The sequence below is a fragment of the Hydra viridissima genome, unplaced genomic scaffold, assembly GCF_058129835.1.
Source record: "Hydra viridissima isolate aposymbiotic clone 2 unplaced genomic scaffold, HvirCarnegie_v1 scaffold_2, whole genome shotgun sequence".
Taxonomy (NCBI): domain Eukaryota; kingdom Metazoa; phylum Cnidaria; class Hydrozoa; order Anthoathecata; family Hydridae; genus Hydra; species Hydra viridissima.
Genome location: NW_028324301.1, coordinates 24,663,930 through 24,681,423, shown reverse-complemented (window position 1 = coordinate 24,681,423; position 17,494 = coordinate 24,663,930). Strand labels below are relative to the sequence as shown.

Genomic DNA, 17,494 nt, shown 5'->3' with positions numbered 1-17,494 from the left:
ATCAAAAGCTTTGATTATTCCATTTGAAATTTTAAGAACGGGGTAACACTCTCCACTCTCCTCGCCGACAATAAACATTTTTAATTAAGATTTATTTTATTCATCAATTTTTTTCCGGAAAATTCTTAGTTGAAAATTACTTTCAAAAAAGGAAAACTTAATCAGTTTTTACTCCAGAAAATTTTTTTTCTTTTCCCTAGCTATGAATTTTCTCGTTTCTATTGTTGCTATGAATACGGTAGATGTTATTGAAATCAGCATAAGCAAAAAGTTTAAGAAGAAAAGAAATTTTATTTCAGTTGACAAAAATGTAACGAAAAAAAGTGGACAAAGATTTTATTTCAGTTAACAAAAGTTGTTCTTGCTCGTTGTTTATATTTATGATCGGACAAAAGATTCTTTTGTACGATCATAAAAGATTCTTTTGTAAATCTCTGCGGGAAAATCTAATATTCCAAAAAACAAAACAACTTCTAAGACTTCATTAACTTCTTCATTAACTGCTCATTTATGGGTAAATTTTCACCATAAATATAGTTGTCTGCTGTGTAAGAAAACAAAAATAAATAAATAAAAAAGGCACATTGGTTAACATTTCTTACCGGGTCTCCAAGATTTGAGGGGCCCTGGGAACTTGTTCCACCTTTCTCATCCTCTTGTAGGATCATACATTTCAACTAAAGTAGTTGTGGATCTCATGTAAGATGAATCTTTTCAGATTTTTAAACTTTCTTTTGCCTTAAATATGAAATTCAATCAGCAAACTAATTTAACTATAACTTCATTGATTGGTGTCCCGTTTTAAATATTATTGCATAATTCTCACAGAATTCACAACAACTTTCGTTTGTCATTGTAAAAATGTTAAAAGTAGTGAACTCCCCCCCCTATTTCCTAAGTTATTTTTTAAACAGGTTAAGTACTCTATCCAGCAATGGAAATGATTCTGTTGAGAGAATTGTTTAAACCCATTAAAATCTTTCTGATGTGATTTGAGAATCATCTTTTTTTTTGGCTTTGGAGTCAACAAATCCGACAACAAAACATTTTCAGAAAACAACTTTAGTGCTTGAATCATTGCTGAGTTTGTTGGTGCTGTCGAAATAAAAAGCCAATAAAATCGTAATAAGCCATTTTACAGGTTAATTAAACATTAGCCGTTAACAAATTTAAATTAAACTATAAATAAATGTAAATTTAACTACAAGAACTTTATTTGAGGTTTTATTATAGGTTTCATTGTACAATTGACGCACTAAACACAAAATAGCATAAACAAAGGAAACGAAGATAAAAGCTTCGACGTTTGATACGTGCAATGATGTTAATTGCATTATCCCTGATGAGTCGTTTAGACGCAACACAACGCAAACTTTTTATTGTAAACGCATATTTATCTAAAAAAAAAAAATAATCATAAAATGACGATCACGAATAATGATTAATAGACTCAAACGTTTGTTTTGATTACAAAAAGAAAAAAGCCATTGTACAAGAGCCACTCCACATCTGATCACTAACAACGCTAGTCGATTAACCTTTGGCTTTTTTTAACTAATGCATTCTTAAACCAAAAACTATTTTCTCGTCTACTCACTTTATCTTCTATTACAAACCACAGCAGCATATATCACGCTGTTACAAACTTTTACTAAAATAGCATTACTTAATTTACTAATTGCACACCAACTTAATAAATTTGTTCGCCAATTTTTGAAAAGAAAAAAGAGACACCCGAAACAAAAAAAGCAAGGGTTTTTATCATTTGGGTTTATTAACTTATTGTCTTCTGATGACGATTAAGGTTGATCACTAGTCTTTTTTTTTTTGACAAAGTTTGTAAGAATTGTAAGAAAAAACAATTTACGCAATAAACATTTACGCAATAAAATTGAACCCGAAAGATATTTCTAAAAATAAACGTAAGATTAACGAATCGGAATTTAACAATATCAATTTGCATTTGGTAATTCAGATAAATATACTTTTTAATTGTACTCAAAAGTTCCCTTTTTTGCTGACGTGACAAAAAAGCAGTATATAAGTCGTTGTTGAATAATGCATTTTCAATAAAAATGCTTGCGTTAGTGGGTGCTGTTCTTCTCGGCTTTTTATCGACATTACCCGGTGAAAACACAGCGTGCGTGTCTTGTAGTCTGGTGCGATGCGCTAAACCTCTTTGCAAGTCTGGTAAGCATTTTCTTTGGTTTTTTCAAATTACTTTAGGAACTAGTAAGTTGTAAAATTCAGCCAAACTTTGTTAAAGTTTGTGCAGCTGTTTTTTTTTCGGAGAAAATGATGGGCAACACAACGCCAGTTACACAACAATCAATGTAATACCAAATAATATGTAATACCAAATTAATTCCTGTAATACCTATAACGTGAAACAATGAGACGTTTTAAAGAAAACAAGATTTTAACCAAAATCCTAATTACAACATTGATAAAAACTGTGACATTAAAATGACGAAATAACATAAACCTTGAGGTTTAAACAAGAACGTTTGTTTCTTCAACAACGTCCGAATCAATGTTTTCTTCTTTTCCCCTTCAGTTTAAGAACTAAAGAAAAAGCAACCTCATAATTTTGGTTTAAAAAGCCTTGTGAAATAAAAAATATGAGTTTTCGTGTTTTTACCAAAATAACTAGTTTATTTCTCTGACGAAAATACTTTGCTGCCAAGCTCATAGTGGAACGTTAAATTGATTTACGTGTTTGAATTACGTTTTGCTAAACTAAAAACTTTAACGAAGTGAAGCCCGAGAAACTTAAAACTAAACTTCTGACAACTTTTTTGCTAGAAGATCTTGTAGTAAAAGATCCCTGTGGTTGCTGCGACGTTTGTGCTAAAAGACAAGAAGGCGAGGAATGTGGAGGACCAAACAATGTTTACGGTGTATGTGAAGACCATCTTGTCTGTAAGAAAAACTCACCTCACGCACACAAAGGCATTTGTGGTAAGTTATGTTATTTTACAATATTTGACTTTTTTCCAGCTTTTGTGTAGTTGCTCTATCTTAACATCAGTTTGTTTCAAATGTAGTGTGCAGGCGAATTCCTCAAAATATAGTGCAATGTAAGGTTGACCCATGTATTGTTTCTAAGTTAAATTGTGGTGTTGGATACACCTGTCAACCAAACTATTACTGCGGTTGTAAGGCTGAGTGTGTCAAAGGTATTTTTAGAGTAAATATTTTGTTTATCAATTTTTTATTTATTATTTTAAATCTCTGATAATGTTCTTCAATCCTATTTGATAGTTATAGCAAAAGAAGAGGAATTAGAAAGTAAATGAATATCTTTTACAACTTTAGATCGTAAAGATTGCTCTAGTGAACCCGAGACTGGTCCATGCGAAGCATTGTTCTTTATGTGGTATTACAACGCCGCACTAAAAACATGTATGGAATTTAACTACGGCGGATGTGGTGGAAACGGTAATAGATACGACAGTAAGGAATCTTGTGAGAAGTCTTGTCTGAGGAATAAATACTAAATGGTATTTACGTAAGAACTTTAAGAGAGAAATTATTTTTGAAAAGGACTTGTAAATATTTACAGAATATACTAAAGTTATATATTTGAGAGTGTTAAGTGAAGCGAGAAGTTTTACGTATGTCCAGAGTGTCAAAAGTCGAGAAGTCTAGTGTTACACGAACCATACACGAAATATACACGAACTACACACATCAACCCAACACCCTAAAGTAACCTAAAAAAACAAAAAAGACTAAACAACATCCCCGCTCTAAGTACCGTCACCGCACAAATCATTAAAAAAAAAATTCCCGCCACTAAAATATTGAACATGATTAAGAAACATGTTTTTCAAGAAAAAATTGGCTTCCAAAGACAAGCCAATGGCTTTCTAGTTTGTTAAATTAGCCCTATTTAAATTTTTGATGCACTTGTTAGAAGTCTGGGAACGATAAATAAGCAAAATTCAACATAAAATCAGGAAGTTTAATTATTGTTTAAAAACAAAAAAAGTGAACGGAAACAGTTAAACTGTCCAGATTGTATGTTCTTTGTTTATGTTTACACTATTGAAGGCTTAGAATGTTGTTCCGTAGAAAAGTAAAGACATTATTGCTCATTTCATAAATTGGCCAGAATAGGAATACAATAATTAACTGAATCAGTAAATCAATTCTATTTTTTGTATTTACTGTTTCTCATAGTAAATGCAAAAAATAAAATTGATTTATTGAATACTGTAATGAATTGACCAATCTACGAAGAGGTGTATTTAACATATAATATTTTCAATTGTGGCTCCTTTTTACTAAAGCACTGGAGTCGATCTATGGTGTATGCATTACATCAATTGAAAATGTAAAGCTTAGATAGAGGGAATGATGTTTGAGCATTTTATTCAATGAGAAATTCTTTTATTTTCCTAAAACAAGAAAATAAACAAAAACAAACAAACAAAAAAATAATACAAAATGTTTTACAAATATTTACAAGATGCGTTTTGGTCGCACGCAAACCATGAAAATATTATAAAAGTAATAAGTATAAATTTGAAAATTTTATTTAAATAACTGACCCACACATGACCCGTACATGGTTTGAGTAATTTACATAAAGAGATCTTTTTTACAATTCAGTCACAGAGAAAAGTATAAAATATATTCGGATCAGATTCACGCATTTAATCAGCATGTAATCGCCGACGTTATTTGTTTATTTTAGATTCTTGTACTTTGTAAATAAGGTGTATAAAACGCGCAGAGTTGACTTTAAATCTCCATCCACTATTTCTGAAAAAAAAAAACGAAGAAAAAAACCATACAATTTGAAGCTAATATACGTGTTATAGTTTAAAGCAACAACTATATTAGGTGATATTTTTCTACCTGCTGGCATGACGCGAGGTTTTTGCAAACCAGCATCCTCAATTAATTGCAACGAAAATTGAACGTTGTGCACCTGAAAAAAAAATCTTTTATCGTAATTTATGTTACACAAACTTGGAAGTAATATTCAAAGAAAAGAGCGCTCAAGAATTCGTTGATTGGTTGAACCTTTCGTTCGTAGAAACCTTGCAGAAAATTTCTTTAAGCTCCTCTATTATGCCAATACGTTTAAAAAATCGTTTTTATGTGAAAGTTTTGTATTGCAAGATCATCTTGAAAAATCATTAAAAATTAAAGACAAAATAGAACCACAAAGGTATTATAAGTTCGAAAACACAAAATAAAACAAAAAAAAAAACCAACAGATTTTCTACAACTCTTTTTTTCAAATCATCAAAACAGATCACTTAACAGCTTAATTATCTTATTATTTATAATTACTTAATTATCTAGCTTTAAAAATTTTTAGTTGATTTTTCAGCTAGATGTACCTGTGAAGGAAATTTTGTTTACACTTTTATGTAACCTCCATATTTTATATAACAGTTTAAAAAACAAAAGAAAAGTATAACCTTTTGGTGATTACTTTGTGGTGTCATGTGGAACTGATGCAGAGGAACAAAATACCCTTCAAGTAAACCAATTAACAAGATAAAGTTAACTCCATCATTAAACTAAAAAAAGCATGTGAACTGTTTAAATCTCTTTATATCTTCAAATCTATTACTTTTTTCAAACCCAAAAAAAATCTTTTATAGAATCAAAATAATAAAAGCAAAACTATAAACATATTATTGTTATATAATTTATAAAAATGAAACTTTTACTTGTGTGTCCAGGTTTTGAATTTGAAGATCTAACTTGCTCAAGTGTTTGTTGACAAATCCTTGCAATGACTACAAAGAGACATTAAAAGGTTTTTGCATGTGAAAACTTACATAACAAACTTTTTTTTCTCTTCTGTAATTTAAAATGACTTTCAAACCAAGATTCATAGATATTCATGATGGTATATCTTATTTGGGAAACGAAAAAACTTAAAAAAAAATAAATAAATAAAATTTTGTGATCATGATTGAAATTTTATGGTTTTGTCTGAAACTTTAAAAATTGTGACATCAACACTTGTTATGAGACACTTAACGACATTGAGTAAAAATCAAAATTCCAGATTTTAAAAAAGTTGTAGATTTGTAACACAGAAACACAAGAGTTACAAAAGGTCCTAACCCTAATATTGTGTACAAGAGAGTGCAAGGAAAATAAATAGTGGCTTTAACCTAAATAACTTTTTGATACAACCCTTTTGAGTATAGAACTTGGCTGCAATATTTTTTAAAATCAAAACTTCTCTGATTTAAAAAAAAAAAAAAGAGGATCTTAAACATTCGTAAAAATAGTAAGTTTAGTGATTTGCAATTCTTTCTGTTTTTAAAAGTTTACATAAATCAATACAAAGATTTTTATGTACTATTCAAATATTTTTTGAATATAAACTTTTTAATCATAACTTAATCAGCATTAAATAGTTTTTAATGAAGATAAAAAGGTATACCTTTTTTACAACAGCGAGTTTCTCTGGTGCATGATCAAATAACGTGTCAAAAGCGTCCCGTTCTAAACAACAATAACAAAAAATACAACCCCCTTTCTTATAAATCAAAAAAATCAAAATGTCACATTTAAAATTTTTCATACCTGTTTTCTGTTCCCGATCACTAAAAAATTGAAACAAAAAGAGTTAATTTGAGCAAAACTTTGTGAACTAGATAAATGAAATTAAAAAAATAAACAAATTACTTGTAGTTTCCTGTTATATCTTCATTAACAGTTTTGCTCCTCAGTATACCATCTCGCTTCTATTAAAATGAAGGAAATGTTTCTATTACATGGGGGAAATGTTTGTTAATAGCACCAAAAAAAGGCTACAGAAAAGTTTCAGTTGCACGACAAACACTTTTTTAAACAGCGACATTGGTGTCTTAATGTTTTACTCTTTTTTAATATTATAAAAAACAGAACCTATATATAACAAAATATAAATGGAATGTTCATCAAATATTTACTTGAACAACCACGACTTGAATTATAACATTATTCGGAAGCTTGTATGGACAATTGTATTGTCTTGCTAGCTGTACAAGTAAGTGTAATATAGCGGGTAAATGTTTTGAATGAATAAGTTCAACATTCCATGACTGAGATCCAATTAGAGGCAGGGCTAAAAGTTTGTTGATCTCATCAAGCAGTTGACCAAGTTTCAGTTTTTGCATATCTACTGCCTGTGTTACTTCTGTCAGTGATCCAAGATCAATATTTGCTAATTTTTCTACAATAAAATTTTAATGTTGACAAAACTATCTGACAAACTAAACACTAAAAATCATTTATGGACATACCGACAAGCATGGCTAGAATTTGTCCATCATTTAAGTCCTCCTCAAGATTCTTTACCACAATTCTCTCACTTGCCAATACATCATTTATCCAATCAATTAGAGTCTACAATAATAATAAAAAATTCAAATAAAACAATTCACTTTAAAACAAAAGAAAAAAAATAATTGAACTTAGAAAAGTTAACTCTTTTTTAAAAGAAAAATGTTTTTTATTTTTGAAAGTAACTGCCATGGTGTGACCTAACAAAGCCTTATGCTTTAAGAAAGTTCTATTTTAAGAAATGACAAATTTTGTATATATAAAATAAACATTTGGGGAAAATAACTTAACTATTTTAACTAGTTAGTTAGGACTTTTTTAAGGCGTAGGACTTTTTTAAGCTTCACCATGTTGAATAATTTCAAAAAATTCTAAAAAAACATCTGAGTACTAAAACTTAGATGATTTTAAGAAACATAAAGCCTCTACTTCATTTTACATCATATCAAGCAGTAATTCAAGTTTTTTTATGACATTAAATAGATTGTAGATTGAATAAGCCTCTCTCTTTTGCATTGTGTTTGCCAATCAACAACCAGAGATTTTCAATAAAATTCAAGCTTGCACTGTTAGCTGGCCATCTTTAATTGGTTATCTTTTTCATCTTTTAATAGTATTGCTTTCAAATCATTAAAGTGCAAATCTTTTTCACAATGACAAATAGCATTACCTTGATGAAATATGAACTTATCTATTTTTATTGAAATCGTAATGAATGCTTTAGTTCATTACTGAGAATTTCAATGTATGTGATAAATGGAAAGTCGAAATATTCCAGTCAAACCTTTGAACAATGCAGCTTTCATTAAACTTTTTATTTCTCAATTTTCTGATCATAAATCAATAGAGGTTATTTCAGTTTTTATTTTGTTACTAAAAATCACATCTATTGCTCTTCCATGATTCGATTGGGTTGCAAATCAAATCATGAAGACGTAACAAGTTCTTCTGTGGTTTTCTTTATTTCTTAGAAAATTATTTTTGTACATCTCAGTCATAACTCTTTTTTGAATGAATTGTGCAAAATCACTCTGTTGCAACCAAACTGATTGGATGACCTAAACAATGTAGATCTTCAATAATTTTCCAACTCTTTATAATAACTTGTGGTATTTTAAATCATTTTGAAGAGTGTCTACGCTTTTCTGCTGTGTATTGGAAAGACAGCATTGTTTTTGTAAATCTCTGTGGATATAAAACCATTACATTGCAATCAACCATTTTAAATGATGTTAAACAAGAGTTTGAAGCAATTTTTTTGTTGTTGATGAAAAGATTATGAAAATTTTCAAGATCAAAAAGAAAACATTTAATAATCATTCAAATTGTTTTCAATTCATTCAAATTTTTATTTTTCGAACAAACCTAAAGTAAAAAGAATTCTTAGAAACTCAAAAACTTTTTTTTGAGGATTATAATTTTATAAAAAAAGGTTACTTTTTAATTAAGATTTTTATTTATTTTGTAAATTAAACTAAAGCAGGAGAAAACTGAAATTCATGTTTCAATGAAAAATTCAAATTAAAGTCGGAAGCAAAAATATAAACTTCTTATGAGCAATAGTTTAAAAGTTTTCATCTTTATTTACAGTAAATTATATCATTTTTAGAGTAATTTAAACATGATGTTACTATTTAAGTGATCAATTTTTAGCTCATGTAAATAAAACAATACATGTAAATATGATCATAACTACATAAAATTTCTGACTTGACAAAAGTCTTTGAACAGTTTATGGTTGTGCTTATGGATGAATGTTACCTCGCAAAGTTCTTTAACTTTTGGTTCTTCAAGGGAGTTTTTTTCCACCATAAACCTCTCTTGACCCTCATCTAAACAAATATTTTTAACACCTCAATTATAAACCTCTCTTGACCCTCACTAAACAAATATTTTATAGACCTCAATTATAGCATCAACTTATAAAATTACTAGTTAAATGTAGTGTATAAAGCAGACATTAAACCTTCTTACAGTTTTTATTGTAACTTAAAGCAACTGCTTTCTTATTTTAACCAATTAAAACTTGTCTATAGTATATACAATTCCATATAATAAATAGATACATAACATTTTTTATATCTGCAGTTCAAATCTGTACATTAAAATGTGTGACAGACTTATATGCAATGTACCAAGGATATCTTCTTTGTGATTTTACATTTAAAGTAAAAGAAATCTATTGGTCTAATAAACTAAAACAGTGTTTACAATTTGATGATACTTAATCCCTTTGAAAAATTTGCAAACGAAAAGAAAACTCCATTTCTCATTGATTTATCAATTATAAAAAAAATAACTATATCTTTTTTAGGTCAAAAAAAAAAAAAAAAAAAAACCTGGTATCAATAACTATTTCTAGTATTTCACCCAAAAAAAAAAATGAATACAATATTTATGTTAATATTTATAATACAAATTTGCTTTGTCTGCTGATAAGAATACTATTGAATGTCGGAATGGTGACTGTTGTTTTAAATTCAACATTCAAAATCTACAATTGAAGTTGCCATATACATTCTTGGTCATATTTAATGGAATCACTGACTCTATGTTTACATGATCAAGATGCATTTAAAACTACATGGTAAACAAAGATGGGTATTACTCTACATAAACATTCAAAAATCTTAACTTTATCAGTACATACTGGTAAAAGTTACAGAGAAATTGTTAGAAAAACGAGTAAAATTGTCAAACAGTACAAACTTCACTTCCGATGTATGCTTCACCTCAGAGATAATGATGCTATAAGTGTAAATGTATGATGCAACTGATGCAAGAGATGATGCTTTTCTTCTTCAATAAAATGTTTGGTTAAAAAACTGAAAAGCTTAACCCATTTTTTATCTTTTTAAATATTATAAATCATTAATTTTCTTTTTACAATATTTATTTCTATAAGCAACTTAAAATTTGACATGATAAAAAGAACTGAGAATTAATTGCTTGTTGAGGATGTAAGTAATTTAGCAATATACAAACTACTTTCCTTCCTAGACCTTTTTTCAATGTGTAAATCCCGTTTCCTGAGGCAAGCTGGTTATTAAATAAATGTTAGTAAGCCCTGGAAATACCAATATTAGTGTCAACACCCTGTTAAGCTAAAACATGAACATCAGAACAACATCAGGTATTTACTTCTGCCAAGTAGATAGAGATATAAGTCACCCAGAAAGTAATATTTACGAGTAAATTGTAATGGAAAAGAAAAGAATCCTACGGAAAGGACAGTCAAAATAAAAGAAATAAAACAAATGAGATTATATATGCAAATCAAATCAGAAAAAAAATGCAGCTTAATATCAGAATTCTGAGGCAACATTTGATTTAGAAATCAAAGAAAGTTTACAGAAGAGCAAATAAATGATTTAAAGAAACATTAATAAAACTAAAGAAGGGGAATTTAAAAAAGATGAAAACAGCATTTATCTTTGTAGGTACTAGGTGTCTTTGTAAATCAAATCTTTGTAGATTACTTATTTTGAGACATATTTTAAATATAAATAATAAAGCATATCACTTCAACTAATGTCTTCAACTTGACTACATTTGGACACTTTAACATTCAAAGTTTTAAACCCCATCGCCAAAAACTGAACTAAAGACAGGATTTTTGGGTTGTAGTCAAACAAATTATACCTAAAAGAAATTTGATAATAGGATGCTAAAGCTGAAACTGGAGCTGCAGCTCCAGAGTTGGAACCAGAGATCAGCTATTTTTCTTCAGCCGAGTTTATCCAAATTAAAAAAACGAAACTTAAAGATAGAAAAAAAATCCCTCAAATTTTGATGAGATGAAAACTTATAGAGACATCACTATCTTTCTCAAGGAATGCATGTCTTATAAAAAAAAGTAAGGAATGCATGTCTTAGGCTTATTTGAAAAAACTTTTATTAGATCCTAGAGCCTTTTATTACATCACCCAGTTGAGGGCAATTCAAGCCACCTAGAATTAATCAAACTAGTCATGGAAATGCTTATCAATATTGGTATTACAATAGACAATTGGATATCAATAGTAAAAAAAGAATTCTTGGAGAATGCCATTAATGGGAGTGCTTTGAAAACAACAATCATTTATTTAATTTCATCATCCCTGAGGATGATGAAATTAAATAAATGATTTCTTCTTTTCTTTCAGCTACTCTTACTATTTAAAAAGAAATTTTTTTTTTTAATTTCATAAATTTAATGACAGTAAACTAATTATTTATATTGCGAGTGAATGATGGATTAAAATAATTTAATTACTGAAAAAGGTATTGTTTTTAAATCAAAAGACTTTCTTTAACACCAACATAAATGCAATAAAATAATTACTATTTTTTTCCAAAGAAGAATACTCTTATAAAAAAATACAGAAAAGTACAAACCTAGCAAAAATGAGTCTGGTGATATTTCTTGATTAGGTGAACTTGGCCCTTCTATAGCATTTCGTCCTTGTTCTTCTAATTCAGCAACTTCATAAAAAATAATAATTTTATATTTATAAGAGACAAAAAAAAAAAAAAAAAAAGAGTTGTGAATGTTAGATATGTCATCAGTCTAGATGACAAAAATTGTCAAACATGCATTTATTTTCGTTATATGTCATCTAGACATCAGTCTAGATGACATATAACCAAAATGCATGTTTGACCAGTAACTTGAATGCTCTGAAAAAATCTCAAGATATCAAAAACACTATTTTAAAAGCATTACAATAAGTGTCACTAATTTTTATTAGAGTTTTCAATAAATATATAATACACACACACACACACACAATTTTATTACTGGAACCAATATTTTTTTTAATTAAATTTTAATTAAATTACTGGAGCAAAATGTGTTAATAGCTGGCGGTTTATTTACTTACTGGAGATTAACTATTTTCTGCTGAAAATGTTTTTTTTACTGGAATTGGTAGAAAGTGAAACCGGGAAAAAGGCCATTTTTTACTGCTCATTTAAATTGTAGCAAATTAAAAGTTTATTCGCTACAATTTAGATGGGAGTTATTCTTGTTTTACTTCAATAGTAAAAACTAGTAACAGATGTTATACAGAATTAAATTCAAAAATTTCTAATATATATATAAAGGAATAAACTTTTTTTGGTAATTGTTTTTTTGGCAGTTATGTTTTTAAGCACATTTTTTTTATGCACTACATTCATTTTAATATACTTTGATTCAATAAAATATTACGATCAATTAATCTACATTACGATCAATTAATCTACATTACGATCAATTAATCTACATTACGATCAATTAATCTACATTACGATCAATTAATCTACATTACGATCAATTAATCTACATTACGATCAATTAATCTACATTACGATCAATTAATCTACATTACGATCTACGTTTGGGTTTTGAATTTAAAACTTTTTTCTTGATAACTTTAGTCTACTTTTTTTTTTTCCTTATGAACTTTTGTTAATAAATTACATTTGTGTGGTTTTTTTTTTTGGTTTTTTTTTTTTTAATTTTAAAAAAATCTGGCATATCTTATACTATAATGGTCAAATATGTAGGCCATATGCAGTAAAAAGGACCATTTCTACTTCCAGGTTGATTGTTTGTGTTTAATGTTGAAATGAATTAAAGATAAAAAAATTTGAAAATCAAAATTCTAAACTTTTATTTACTTTTTTAATTAAATGCTCTGATTGTGTTTATATCAAAATGATTTTGTTTTTTAGCACAATTTAACTTGTAATTATCACAGTGTATGGAAGTTATCCAAATAAGTTATTGATAGTATTCTATCAAATGACAGTACAATATAAAAAATAAAGTTACAAGACACTCAGATACACCATTGTTTAAGCAAACTATGTACATTGCCTCTAAAGGATATTACTGGTTGTTTCTTAGCATTGTATAATTAAATGAAAATGGTATCAATGGTTTTTGACGCCACTAAAACTGGTGGAAACTGATTGTGTAGTGAGGACAAACAGTTTTATGTAAATCAAGTTCAATCCCAACATAGTATTGGTTACACTACAGCCAAAATTATATATCTCTTTTTACAATTCATATCAAAATGCTGCAGAGTAAAAAATCAAGTGAGCAGAGTATTAACAATATGCATGGAAAATTAGGCAATAATGACACTGACAACAAATCTGATTATCCAAATTTTTTTCTCAGATGAAACTGATATGACTAATTAAAAAATGTAACAAAATGTAAAATTTGCTACTTCTCTTCATAAAAAAACTATTTCTGACAACAAGACAGGATTCTTGAGTTTGTTACAGTTTAGCTAGTAAAGGTACTATTCAGCTTCCTACCCTTTTCACAGAATTCCATGTAGTTCTTGGACTTTGTAAGCAAGTTATTAAAGACAGTGAAAAAATGACTTGCAAAATTAAAAACATTCTTAAACGTAAAAGGTATTTCAGCTTTCATTTTGATGGTAAAAAGATATTACATAAGGAAAATCCAAGATGTCAGTTAAGTAAGTCATACCAGTAAGATAATTCTTTGAACTCTTGTATGTAAAGTAGTTCTTCTGAGGACATTTTCACTGAAATAAAGCAACTTCTGGATAACTTTTATCCATGGAAAATCATCATTATATTTCAATGATAGTATGTGATCCAACTAATATGTTGGATAAAAACATCCTGTATTTTATAGCAGTTGTGACAACCAAATATATTGGTTTTCAAAATCATTTATTGGATCTAATATTGAAATGTGTACTTGACTTCTGTATACCTATGCTGTTGCAAAAACCAAATCTTAATTAAAATTTTATTCACATCATTGTCAACAAATATATTTCTCTTCAAGCAACAAACACAACAGAGGTGAAGTACTTTTAATAGAAAATCCTAAGTGAAGAGATTATTTAAATGTGTATTTATGATGCAATCTACAGCCTGCTACCTTGGTCTTTGGTTGTCAGAAAGCATTGAAGTTCTTATAAAACATTGGGTTAATGAGCTCTAAGTGATTGATGTTTCCTATTCTAACATTATCGGAGAAAGAGCTGAAAAGAATACAGTAGACATTCATGCTAAATCCAAAAAACCATTCAGCTCCTATAAACTTTTAAATATAGGTATCCATACCAGACTACTTAGAAAATCAAGGTGTCAGGTTTTCGTACAATTAAGCAAAATATAACCTACTTTTGTTGCTTTCACATGATTCCTCGTCATTTAACACATCAAGCTTTTAAAAAAAAAACATAACCCTAATCTAGATCCATAAAAATAACTGACAACTCTATGATGTATAAAATACAAGATAGTGGTGTCAGTTAAGGTGGTGTGTAGTATACAAGACATGTTTTTTATCATAGAGCAGTTAAACTGTGTTGATTAAAGTTATCAAAAAACTTTGGAATACTTTCCAGTTTTTTAAATCAGTTGGTTGTAAAAACAAATATTTTATGCTTAAATTTTATGCTTAAATTTTAGGAAATTTATCAAGAGTAAAGCAGGCAAGTTTAATTCATAGCAGCAATTGAAGCTTTTAAATACCTTCCTTTTTTGATTTCTGCGATCTTCGAGTTAATGTTCCTATTATTCCACCTTTTTTTTTATCCAATGTACTTGTGCGTACTGGTGTTGCTGGCTGTAAAAGGTTTGAAGAGCTTACTTTTCCTGTTGGTGTCGTCGGAGTAGTTGCCATCTTTTGTATTTATATTTCCCTGCCTTAATAAAAAACATTTGTAACGCTCCATTCCATCGATAATATACACGCTGGAGGGTGCGGTAGAGCTCTCAATAAAATGTGAACGTAGATGTATACTTTGTTACTCAAGTCAAAAAACTTTAAAACAATGGGTTTTTCAACTTGTTATCAGTGCATTATGTTTTCAATCACCAAAAATCTCACATGAACACAACTTCAATGTACCACCGTTTTTTAAAACTTTAAAAATGTTCTGATTTACGACATTTTCTAAGCATGGTCACAAATAGAAAAAAATGAACTCACATGGCAAAAACTCGTTTTATTTTAACGATTACATAATTCTAGTAAGATATGCAGTTCCCTTTTTGGTCATTAAAGTTGGACCGTCAAGCTTGGAAGTAGAAAAAAACTGGAAAAGTGGTTAATATTTAAAGACCCTAACTTAACTGAAATACAAATTCAATGTTCGTAATATTTCTTTTTATTATTTGCAAATTGTAATGCTTCAAGATGGTAATATAGTAAAATTATGATAAAAAAAAGTTGTTTTAATTGCTTAAAAAAAGTATTGAAAGAAATTATTTCGGTTCGGGAAAAATAATTTTTTTTTTTTCATTATCTACATGCCCCTCCTACTCGAAAAAAAGAAAATAGAAAAAAGAAAAGCGAGAAACCCTAAGCAATACAAAATCAATTTTTTCTGAGGTAACTAAGATTGTAATGTAGAATAAGGTTCCTCGAAGGTATAACGTTGGCCGCTTCTTATTCTTGAGAGACAAATTTTCCAAGATCATCTTAATGAGGGAGAAATATTCCAAAGCACCTTATTAGGAGCCCTGAAATCTACTTTGATTTCTAGTTAGATTGTCATCCCTGGATAACGGTTATTTCTCCGAGTTTGGGAGTAGCCTCTCTAAAGTATAAGTACCATCGAGAAGAAAAGACTTAAATTTTAATCCCATCATGAATTATTCAAATCAATGAACAAGGTCGTAAGTTTGTAAACTCTGTGTCCATTACATGACATGACATGACATGACATGACAGGCACTCAGCGACGTATTACCATCGGTTTACCAACCCCAAATTAATGACCTTGTAAAGAGACAGAATCAAACAATTAGGAATACAATGATAGCAAAAAAAAATTTCAGAAACACATATTCGTCCCCTTGTTATCAAAGCTAAAAACATTTGCTAACTTTTATTAAACCTACTTATACCCTAAGGAACACAGTGAAGATTATTTTGCTGAAACAGATTTCTTTGTAGGCTTAAGTTGAGTCAAGGTGAACATAAAGTAAAGTACAGAAAAATGTGAATCTTCAAACTGTCATCAATAGAAAATAATTTCATCTAATCAAACTTTATTTATCTATTTTTTCTGTCCTGAATTAATTCTGTTTTTACATTTTTCCATCTGACTAGTTGTAACAATCCTTTTGCAAATGCTGTTCCGAAAATTTTTTCCTCGTTTTACAATCCAAACTATTCGGAAAAATTCGGAAAAATTCGGAAAAATTCGGAAAAATTCGGAAAAACATGGATAAATTTCTTGATTATATAATAATATTTTGAAAAATAAAAAAAATGGACCTACGGAAATTTAGGTCAAAATATAATTATTGAGTTAATATATCTAATTATAATCACATGATCAATAAATTTTCATTATGTTACTAAACCACCTCCCACTGCACCCAATAATCAGAGAGTTTTTACTTTGGTGTACTCTGAAGGGTGTAAAGAACCTGAGAAATACTCTTTTACTTTGGTGTGCTCTGAAGAGTGTAAAGAACATGAGTAAGACTCTTTTATTTTGGCGTGCTCTGAAGGATGTAAAGACAGAGAAATACTGATTTACTTTGGCGTGCTCTGAAGGGTGTATAGATAGAGAAATACCCTTTTACTTTGGTGTCTTCTAAAAATGAATCTGAGAAAAAGTTAAAAAATAGTTAGTATAAAAATTTTAAACAGCAAAAAATATTTAGCAAAATAAATATTGCCTTGAGTTTGTCTGCCATCTATTCTATGTTTGACACAAGTTTACTTGTAATAGCTTCTTGTTGACTCATGAAAGCTCTTCAAGTCACTTTCATAAAAAAACAACAACAACAAAAAAAAAAACAACTAAGAATGGACAAGCTTGATAACTGAAAACCTTATTCTGAGATTGAATATTTAAAGATATCACCTTGATAACCAAACCTCCTTTCTATATTTTGGGTTTTGAAAAGTAATTTTAAATTGTTCTAAGAGGTTTGTCAGTATAATCAAGTAGCTTATATTTTATACACAATCTTTTTCATATTAAAAAGGAGTTTGAAAAGAAATTAAGGAAAAACTCAAACATCTTCTATTCTTTACAACATTAAATTCATCTTCAAAAAAAAAACCACAAAAAAACAAAATGAGAAGTAAGACAAATGCTTTATGCCGCTTAAAAGTATTAGAATAAAAATTTAAAAGTATTAGAATAAAAATTTAAAATTGCAACCTCCAAAATAAGAAACTTGCTTACTTGATATATTTCATAAG

General features: G+C 28.7%; 2 protein-coding genes across 3 annotated transcripts; one reads left to right on the top strand and one right to left on the bottom strand.

The window, feature by feature from the left end:
• Positions 1 to 1,990: 1,990 nt before the first annotated feature.
• LOC149892568 (eppin-like) lies at positions 1,991 to 3,584 on the top strand. Of its 2 annotated transcripts, none has more exons than XM_090078589.1 (4): positions 1,991 to 2,190; positions 2,809 to 2,961; positions 3,048 to 3,179; positions 3,319 to 3,584. In XM_090078589.1, the coding sequence occupies exons 1-4, from the start codon at positions 2,076 to 2,078 to the stop codon at positions 3,498 to 3,500; spliced, it is 582 nt and encodes a 193-aa protein (XP_089934715.1). In that variant the 5' UTR covers positions 1,991 to 2,075; the 3' UTR covers positions 3,501 to 3,584. The 2 variants fall into 2 exon arrangements, with proteins under 2 accessions (XP_089934715.1, XP_089934714.1); XM_090078588.1 differs by having other exon boundaries at positions 2,003 to 2,190; positions 2,806 to 2,961.
• A 789-nt stretch (positions 3,585 to 4,373) lies between these two features.
• On the bottom strand, positions 4,374 to 14,993 carry LOC145185717 (alpha-parvin-like). Its single transcript, XM_090078587.1, has 12 exons — positions 14,800 to 14,993; positions 11,683 to 11,769; positions 9,067 to 9,137; positions 7,266 to 7,368; positions 6,933 to 7,195; positions 6,667 to 6,725; positions 6,565 to 6,584; positions 6,422 to 6,483; positions 5,694 to 5,762; positions 5,439 to 5,540; positions 4,867 to 4,939; positions 4,374 to 4,770 (listed from the first exon to the last, which is right to left on the bottom strand). Exons 1-12 carry the CDS (start codon positions 14,948 to 14,950, stop codon positions 4,694 to 4,696), a joined length of 1,137 nt encoding a protein of 378 aa, XP_089934713.1. The 5' UTR covers positions 14,951 to 14,993; the 3' UTR covers positions 4,374 to 4,693.
• Between the last annotated feature and the right edge of the window lie 2,501 nt (positions 14,994 to 17,494).

Coding starts and splice junctions, on each gene's coding strand:
- LOC149892568 (XM_090078588.1), top strand. CDS start 2,076: ATGCTTGCGTTAGTGGGTGCTGTTCTTCTCGGCTTTTTATCGACATTA. Junction 2,191..2,805: donor TAAACCTCTTTGCAAGTCTG/GTAAGCATTTTC, acceptor CTTTTTTGCTAG/AAGATCTTGTAGTAAAAGAT. Junction 2,962..3,047: donor CGCACACAAAGGCATTTGTG/GTAAGTTATGTT, acceptor TTTCAAATGTAG/TGTGCAGGCGAATTCCTCAA.
- LOC145185717 (XM_090078587.1), bottom strand. CDS start 14,950: ATGGCAACTACTCCGACGACACCAACAGGAAAAGTAAGCTCTTCAAAC. Junction 6,726..6,932: donor TTCAAGTCGTGGTTGTTCAA/GTAAATATTTGA, acceptor TCATTTTAATAG/AAGCGAGATGGTATACTGAG. Junction 4,940..5,438: donor CACAAAGTAATCACCAAAAG/GTTATACTTTTC, acceptor TTTTTTTTTCAG/GTGCACAACGTTCAATTTTC.